The 9,899-nt window shown below is 36.3% G+C and overlaps 1 protein-coding gene across 1 annotated transcript; it reads right to left on the reverse strand.

Moving 5' to 3' along the window:
• Window positions 1-8,649: 8,649 nt before the first annotated feature.
• Window positions 8,650-9,258, reverse strand: LOC139876688 (uncharacterized). The gene is made up of 2 exons (XM_071864059.1): window positions 8,905-9,258; window positions 8,650-8,812 (listed from the first exon to the last, which is right to left on the reverse strand). Exons 1-2 carry the CDS (start codon window positions 9,251-9,253, stop codon window positions 8,796-8,798), a joined length of 366 nt encoding a protein of 121 aa, XP_071720160.1. The 5' UTR covers window positions 9,254-9,258; the 3' UTR covers window positions 8,650-8,795.
• Window positions 9,259-9,899: the final 641 nt, after the last annotated feature.

The following is a 9,899-nucleotide window of genomic DNA, read 5'->3' on the forward strand; positions in this document are numbered from 1 at the left end:
AATTAGTTGCAAAGAATATAATTTGTATTAGGACCATAAAACCGTGTTTTTATATTCCATCACTTTTCAGGTCAATGATCCAAGTCAACTAATTCTCATATTGAAAATGTCAAGAAACTTACAAAAATTATAGGGTGTAAATCAGTCGAGTTACTCGCGAGCTACTCGAGTTAGACTCATTATGAGTTCGATTCGACCCGAGTTTAAATGAGCTCGAACCTGAACTTCAACAAAAATTTTAGATCGTTTGATATACGAGTTCGAGTTCGAGCTTCTTATATCGAGCACAAACATGCTCTCGATCCTACACAAATCTCTCATTTATTTACATTAAATATTATTTTTTATAAATACTAATTATTCATATATAATAATAATAACTTGAAAAAACTGACGCAAATGGTCCATGTGATTTGTATCAAACTAGAAAAAATTCGACCGCGCGTTGCTGCGGTTGTATTCAACGCGCGGTCGAATTTGGATATACGTTGTTTTGTGCCTAATATATCCAATACGTTGAGTTGTTTGTTGTGCATGTGTATGTATATGTATGAAATATAGCCTGAAATATTTAGTGTTTTTTTAATGATGTCCGTTTCGTGCGTAATTAGTCCCGTTGTGTTCGTTAGATTTTTTCTAGTTGAACGGTGATTTCGAAAATATTTAACTCGCACCGAGCGAGAAGATAGGTCCCGTTAAAAATTCGGGTGAAATTATTTTCTTTTATTTTAATAAAATTATGTATTTATGCTTTCTACCCCTAAAAAGGTGTAAAGTTGAGGGCCCGTTGTGTAAATTGAGCTGAATTTGAGTGGCCGTTTGTAGTGTGAACGCAAACTCAAAACGACAATAAAAAATAATTGAAACTACAAGTTTCCCCATGTGCTTTAGCTGGAGACCCGCGAATTCGCGGAGTTTTGTGAGGGTTCAATCAAAAGTAATGTTTATAATGAATGTATTAAATTAAAGTAGTAATGTTAGTTGTCTTATATAAGTTATATACATTTATTAACCATATGTATATGTATCTTACAATGAAAGTAGACATATTAGAAAGAGAATAACAAAGGATGAGCAATTTCCAAAAAATTAAGAATATGTATAAATAACATAACAATGTAATACATATTACGGAGTATTATTTAAGAAAAAGTTTAAAACAAAGGAAATTGGCTCAAATACACTTTTTTTAAAGTTTTATTTCAAAATACACTTTTTGTAAAAAAAATTATCTTTTTACACCATTGGGTAGACCAAAGTGTTGGTCGACCACCATATACCTTGGTCGACCACATCATTTTTCAAGGTGGTCGACCAAGCTTCATTGAGGTCTCGGTCGACTACTATGTAAACATGGTCGACTATCTCTCATGTTTTCATGGTCGACTACCCCAACAAAAAATAACGCGGGCGACCCAAATGGTGGTCGACTACCCAAATCCATGTTGAAACAAACAAGTAGTGGTATTCTTCTATTTTCTTTATTTTTTCTTTTTACAAATGTCGCTGCTGGTCGTTGCTGGACATGCTAAAACAATTGTTTGCCACATCTTCATTAAATAATTAAATAATTAGTAAGTCAAATATATCAAGCCATGTTTTATATTCATATTTTCTTATTCAAGTTTAAACCTTCAGATGTGTGTCAGGATTCCACATGGATTTGGGTAGTCGACCACCATTTGGGTCGCCCGCGTTATTTTTGTGGGGTAGTCGACCATAAAAACATGAGAGGTAGTCGACCATATTTACACAGTAGTCGACCGAGACCTCAATGAAGCTTGGTCGACCACCTTGAAAAATGAGGTGGTCGACCAACACTTTAGTCTACCCAATGGTGTAAAAAGACAATTTTTTTACAAAAAGTGTATTTTGAAATAAAACTTTAAAAAAAAGTGTATTTGAGCCAATTTCCCTTAAAACAATGGTAACAAATAAAAACATAACCACAGGAGAAAGCTTCCCTCCTATTAGCTATGACTACTTTTTCACATAGCTGCATATATTCTAGTTGTTACCTCAAACCAATAGATCAACTGCCAATGTGCTCGTTTATAGGAGAGTTTTCTCGTTTAAAAAAAAAAGTGGATCAACTGCCACAATATTGTTGGACAAATAGCATGCCACCTACTAAAAATGAATGAACATATGACAATCATCAATCTCCCGGATTCAAAGACACTTCGACAAATAGCATGCCACCTTCATAAATACATTCATTATCATTATCGTTATCATTATACTAACTGTAACAAAAACCACATTATAATATAATATCACATTATTAATTCAATTCAATATATAATTAAAAGTGGATATATGGTAACCTTCAAGATCTACGTATAATATTGTCACGAAATTCATGTTTCTACATTGGCCAAGACTAAAAATAAATAGAACCTAAAGTAGCACAAATAGGTGATTATTAAATTGGTCAAATACTCATATGTGGTTTAAACTTCAAACTTGTTTTTTTTTTTTTTTTTTAATTTATCAAGAATCTTATATATTGAAAATGGTTAATATTATTGTTAGGGGCTTAAACCCACCCGACCCACTATTCTTTCATCTCTGACAAATCAAGTAATTACTTAGAGCATTTTTTCCATACAATAATGAATAATAAAACTTAATAAAATGATAAGTAGAAGCAAACCTGTGTCTCTATATAGTGTCTTGCATTGAGGGCATGATTGCTCGGGATTATTTTTTCATCCTTACTTTCAGCTTTTCATCCTTACTCAAGGCTAACATCAAAGTATCAATACTTATACACCATAAAGCAATTCCATATATATGCGAATCATTTGTTTAAAAAGAGTAATATGTGAGCATAATCCTTGTTGGCTCTAATGATTAACAATTTGCGTAGTTATACTCATTTATTAACATATTACACCTACTCACCGGATGAGTGAAAGTATGCCGCCTCTATTGAGATCTATATGTTGTCAAAATTACTTCAGATTTAGTTTCGCATTAATTTGACCTCAGAAGTTAGCAGTGTACATGTTTTAATGTTGGGAAAGAAATGCCAATGGTAGGTACTTAAGGTTAAAAAGTCAAACATAAAGTAAAAGATGATACCTGCTTATGTCCTAATTCAGACTCATCACTCCACCAACCTTCTGTTTCAATCCATTTTACTGGATTTGTTAAGAGGGTTATCAACTTCTCTAAGCATAAAAACACATCAAACCATTATCTTGTTCATGAGAATTGGATAGCAATATCTTCCATTGCCTTTTTCCTAAGTAAATACACAGGTGACCCACTTAAACGGTTAGCACCACGTTTGTCTTCTCCCCCATCCTGATACACCTGCCTTGTTTAGCAACCAAAATTAAAAATCATGTCCACACCGAATTGAGCAACATAACAAAGAGAGCCACTAAATAGCATCTTTATATTAACAAAAAATGTAACACCTAAAAACATAAAAAACACATAATGAATGCCAATACTGAAAACTTCCGAGGCTAATTATCCAGCTCTAATTGTAAAATACAAAGACCTAAAGTAGGAATCAAAATCGACATAAAACACACAAAGAAACTGACGAAAAAGAATTGTAAAACCACAAGCTTTCAGTCGAATTGAAATAGTAATGAAACAGAAAAAACACTCCGAATATAGAGAGAAAGTTAATCGAATATAAGGAATCATATTCCTTGACAAATGGGCCGTCATCAAAAAGCATTTCATTCATATTGTTCATGTGTTGTAATGATTCATAGCATTCCACCTTCTATTAGTGCACACCAAACTCAACGAAATTAATAAGTCAATCAAACAACAAAAACTTCACATACTCAACAAAAAACTTCCATACACCTGAAATTCTCCTTTTTTATAAAAAAAAAAATCACTTAGATACCAGGTGAAGACAACTATCCAGAAAACTTGACAAAAATAACAAAACTGCATATCTTTAAGAACTTCAATTGTTTATGTTAGATGTACTCACCTGCTTTAATAGCTAACGGAAACGAAAAAACAACGTTCGTCGACCACATAGTAAAAGATGAATACGCCTAGCTCTGTTCCCGCTATACCCATGGCGAATCAAGAATCTGATTCATGCAAAGCTGGAGCATTGTTGGTCTCGTCACCCGTAACTGCAACAACTTCAGATCAACCATCAAATGCTTAACCAGCTCCAACTTGTATGTGTTGGAGTATGATACATACATAAGGCTAGCGGAAGCAATTTAAAACTTACAAAATCATACTCTTCCAAAGGATCATTGTACAAAATTTTAACAAACGAAACATAAAATTAATAAAGAGAAAGATAAAGATTACAACCTTTGTAGTCTTTGTTGAAGATCCTAGCTTGGAAAGAACCCAAATGAGAGCTCCTCTAAACGATTAACACCCAAAGTTCCAACCTTGTTTACATTTACACCTTTTAATTCACCAACACCCTTTTTCCCTTATGTTTTCAAAACCACCGAAAAGAACACACACTTGTGTGAAGTATTTTAGATCTTTTAGTTTTGTTAAGCTACTGCCTTTTCTATTTTTAAAATTGACAGAAACTTGAAAAAAGGAATCTTAGAAACCGATACTTATCAAGTGTGCTCAATTCTTTTCTTGGTCAAAAACCCTTTTGTAAAAGGAAAAGGAGAGTGGGGTATTTAAGATGCCAAGTATCGGCTCTTTTCAAGACAAGCATGCACATTTTGTTGCTTTTGAGATAAGCATGCTTAGAATTAATTAATTAATCAATTATTAATTAATTAATATCAAAAATACATTTAATTTATTAAACCAATTGAGTTAATAAATTAACTCCCGATTAGAAGGTGTATCAAACAATTTACGATTAGCCTTTGTGTGTGACCGAATAGGATAAAATGGACTTTATATTATTTAATGTCATGGGCATACCTTCGGAATATATGTACCACGGTCAAATTACAGTTGAAATGTAACCAACCCGAGAACATATTTCCAACAGACTCCCACTTGCACTGACATTAATAATATTGGTTAGTCTTAAAAGACACACCATGTGTAACAACTAGTCAGTTAAGTTACACTCCTATATTTTGATTTATATCAATCATCCTTTTGTTCTAGATATCTATATGAACGTGTGACATGGTTAAGTGTCAATCATCATCGTTCAAGATTATGTTTCCCGATTGAGATTTGTGGTGATCAAATAGACTGCAATTGCATTAATTCAGTCGTAGCATGGCCATGCATTTAATTCAGCACAAATCAACGAGGGGCCCAGAGATATCGCTTCAACTCGCTAAAAGAAGAAGGAACAAATTGCTTCAACTGTATAGACATCCACCACATTCCATAATGTACCCGATCTATTCCCTTATGACTGGCATTTACGCACAGCGTTAGAAACAGGTCAAAGTGCAACACAGTTTGTGTCAGGATTCCTCATACATATCCACTCTAGGATAAATGATGTTGCCATCTTAGAGCTTACTTGTGACTTAAAACCATGAAGTAGCATCTAAGTGTGGTCATTCCAGAACCTTGAATTAACTATCAAGTTCCTCATGAATGTAGTTTCATATAAACCTATATTACTACACTTCATAACAGCCTTAATTCAATTCTCTCTTCCTTAGAGAATGACCGACTGTGGAGGTTTATGAAATAATATTCATTGGAAGTTAAAACATGCAAAATGAAACATGGTAATATACAATGAAATGATCGCATCGTGCGTATAATATAATCTCAATATATTAATCATCAGATCAATTGCGACATATATTATTACCCAATGTTTAAAGTTTCAAACTTAATATAAATACAATCAAACTTTATCATTAATGACACAAATGCCAATAGACATGCTGTGAGCATCATGCTTAGTCTGTGGCAAAGGCTTGGTGAAAGGATCAGCCAAGTTATTAGTCGTGTCTACTCTACTTAATAATATGTCATTTTCTGCTACAAGTTGACGGATGTAATGGTACTTTCTGAGTATGTGCCGTGTGCGCTTTTGTGACCTCGGTTCTTGTGCCAAGACAACCGCACTCACATTGTCGCAGAAAATCTCAACAGGATCATGGATTGTAGGAACCACACCTAGATCCCCGATGAATTTCTTTATCCACATGGCCTCTTTACCAGCTTCATTTACCGCTATATACTCGGCTTCTGTCGTAGAATCAGCAATAGTACTTTGCTTAGAGCTTTTCCAAGTGACGGCTCCACCGTTCAACATAAATACAAATCCTGATTGTGAAGAGCAATCATCTCTATCTGATTGGAAACTAGCGTCAGAGTATCCTTTGACGCTCAGCTCGTCATTCCCACCATAGACCAAGAACATCTCTTTAGTTCTCCTAAGATACTTTAGAATGTTCTTGACTGCTTTCCAATGAGCTTCACCAGGGTTGGCCTGATAACGACTAGTCATGCTTAATGCATACGATACGTCAGGCCTAGTGCATATCATGGCATACATGATCGACCCTATAGCCGAAGCATATGGAGTTCGACTCATGGTAGCTGATTCCAAGTCAGAATTAGGACATTGAGACTTGCTCAATATCATTCCAGGGCTCATAGGAACACACCCTTTCTTGGAGTTGTACATACCGAATTTCTTCAGTATCTTATCTATATATGCACTTTGGCTTAGCCCAATCAATCTCCTTGACCTATCTCGATAGATCTTAATTCCCAAAATATATGATGCATCTTCCAAATCTTTCATGGCGAAACATTTCCCTAGCCAAGCTTTGACATCTTTCAATGTCGGGACATCGTTTCCAATGAGTAATATGTCATCGACATATAGTACAAGGAAGACTACAACACTCCCACTAGACCTAACATAGACACATGGCTCATCTTCGCTTCTGATAAAACCAAATTCTTTGATTTTCTCATTAAAGCAAAGATTCCAGCTACGAGAAGCTTGTTTAAGTCCGTAAATGGACCTTTGAAGCTTGCACACACTTTTAGGATACTTAGGATGTACAAAACCCTCAGGTTGTGTCATAAACACATCCTCTGTTAGCTTACCATGAAGGAAAGCTGTTTTTACATCCATTTGCCATATTTCGTAGTCATAAAATGCAGCTATGGCAAGAAGTATTCTAATGGATTTCAACATCGCCACTGGTGAAAAAGTTTCATCGTAGTCTACACCATGTTGTTGCGTGTAACCCTTAGCCACTAGTCTGGCTTTGAATGTGTGTACATTTCCATCCTTGTCGGTCTTCTTCTTGAAGACCCACTTACACCCAATGGTTTTAATTCCTGGTGTATGATCAATCAAGGTCCAGACTTGATTATCATGCATGGATTGAATCTCATTGTCCATAGCCTCCTTCCATTTGGCAGACTCGGGGCCTGTTATCGCTTCCTGATAGGTAATAGGTTCATCAGAATCTATATTTTCGTCATCACCCTCAAATACGTGTAAACTATATTTCTTTGGTGTTTGACGTACTCTATCAGATCTACGTAGGGGTGGTGGCTGTAGGTCAGTTTCTCTCTCAACAGCAGGCTCGTCGACCTCTTGAAGAGAATCAGTTCTAATATCGGTTTCCATGTCTGTTGATTCTTGAATTTCTTCAAGGTCAATTTTGCTCCCACTGGTTCCTTTTGATATGAGATCCTTTTCAAGGAAGACTCCCCTTCGAGACACAAAGACTTTGTTCTCCTTAGGGTTGTAAAACAAATATCCAAAAGAATCAGTCGGGTATCCAACAAATAAACACTTTTCGGATCTGGGTTCAAGTTTATCTTGAGCTTCACGACGAACGTAAGCCTCACAACCCCAGATTCTTAGATATGAGAGAGACACAGTTTTACCATGCCATATCTCATAAGGTGTTTTGGAAACTTTCTTGGTTGGGATGAGGTTAAGGATCCTTGCGGCAGTTTGTAGGGCATAACCCCAAAAACTGATTGGAAGCATTGTACGGCTCATCATGGATCGAACCATATCAAGTAATGTTCGATTCCTCCTTTCAGCCACACCATTATGTTGTGGTGTTCTAGGAGGAGCTAATTGTGAGATTATCCCACAACCCCGTAGATGATCACGAAATTCATCATTAAGATATTCACCACCTCTATCAGATCGGAGAATCTTAATTCTTTTGTTCAGTTGATTTTCTACTTCGTTTTGGTATGCCTTGAACACTCCCAAAGTTTCAGACTTTTGTTTAATTAAATAAACGTAACCATATCTACTGAAGTCATCAGTAAATGTAACGAAGTATCGTTCATTGTGTCTAGTAGGCGATCTGAACGGACCACACACATCAGTGTGTACCAACCCCAACAGATCCTTAGCCCGTTCACAGTTTCCTGTGAAAGGTGCCTTTGTCATTTTTCCTGACAAGCAAGATTCGCATTCATCATATGATGCTATATCAAATGATTCTAGAATTCCATCTGACTGGAGTTTAGCTATGCGTTTCTTGTTTATGTGGCCTAAACGACAATGCCATAGATACGTTTTATCCAAACCATCTTTGGAATAATCAACATTATTGATTGAACTATCATTTAGCTTTGCTGTGGTTTCCAAGATGCCTTTACAAGGACTAGCCTTGAAATAAAACATCCCGTTTTTGTGAACAAGTATTGATCCATTATCAAAACTAAAATTAAAACCATCATTAAATAAAGCATCAAAAGATATAATGTTTCTTGCCATTTCGGCACTGTAGCAAACATTAGATAAAACAATACATAAACCAGAATCAAAAGAAAGCTTGTATTCTCCAATCATGTCAACAGAGGCAACGTTCTTATTCCCCATGATTAGATTGAGCTCTCCGGTCTTCAGTTTCCTACTTCTTGTGAGTCCCTGCACATTAGTACAAATGTGAGTACCACATCCTGTGTCCAATACCCAGGAATTAGAAATAGTAGTATTGTTTAGTTCAATCATGAACATACCTGAAGGTACGGCGACTCCCTTAGCCCGTAGTTCATTAAGTCCCTTCAAGTACTTGGTACAATTGCGCCTCCAATGTCCTTTATCCCCGCAAAAGAAGCATATTGCTTCTTCAGGAGACTTGGTTTGTGGGATCTTTGAAGTAGAAGAGTTAGCAATGCCCTTAGGTTTAGGTTTGAAGTTGGACGTGCCAACCTTACCCTTGCCCTTGTCTTTGCCCTTTGCTTTGTTTTTCTTCTTCTTAATCCCACCTTCACGAATGGCTAAGACGGTAGTTGCGGGTTTAGCTTTGGCCATGTTAGCCTCAGCGGTTTTCAACATGCCATGGATTTCCATGACTGTTTTCTCCATATTGTTCATATTATAGTTCATAATGAACACTTCATATGCACTAGTCAGCGAGTTCAGGATAAAATCTATTGCAAGCTCCTGACCTATGGAAAAACCAAGACGCTCTAATCGGTCTATGTACCCTTTCATCTTTAGTACATGGACACTAACGCTACTTCCCATTGCCATTTTGCAAGATACGAGAGCTTTCACGGTGTCAAACCTTTCTTGCTTTGCTTGTTGTTGGAACATGTCTTTGAGTTGGTTAAGCATGTCATACGACCCTAAGCTCTCCATGCCCTTTTGGAGCTCTGGAGACATGGTCGCCAACATCAAGCATGCTACCTCATTAGACTCGGAACGACGTTTTTCGAACTCATCCCTAGCCGCTTGAGTAGCTCTCGATCCGGGTTCTGCCGGTAAGGGTTCCTCAATTGCCCTGATCTTTCCTTCCATCCTAAGAACAATTCTTAGGTTGCGAAGCCAGTCCATGTAGTTCAAGCCCGTAAGCTTGTCCTTTTCGAGGAGCCCTTTAAGGCAGAAATTAGTGATTGATGACGGAGTAGGATTTGTGTTTGTTGCAGACATCTGTCATATTTTTAAAGTAAGTTGTATTAGTTAGTTTGATATGTTTAATCCTTGTTAAAATAATTACCCTAGTGTTCAA

This window comes from Rutidosis leptorrhynchoides, chromosome 11, assembly GCF_046630445.1.
Source record: "Rutidosis leptorrhynchoides isolate AG116_Rl617_1_P2 chromosome 11, CSIRO_AGI_Rlap_v1, whole genome shotgun sequence".
NCBI classification, from domain to species: domain Eukaryota; kingdom Viridiplantae; phylum Streptophyta; class Magnoliopsida; order Asterales; family Asteraceae; genus Rutidosis; species Rutidosis leptorrhynchoides.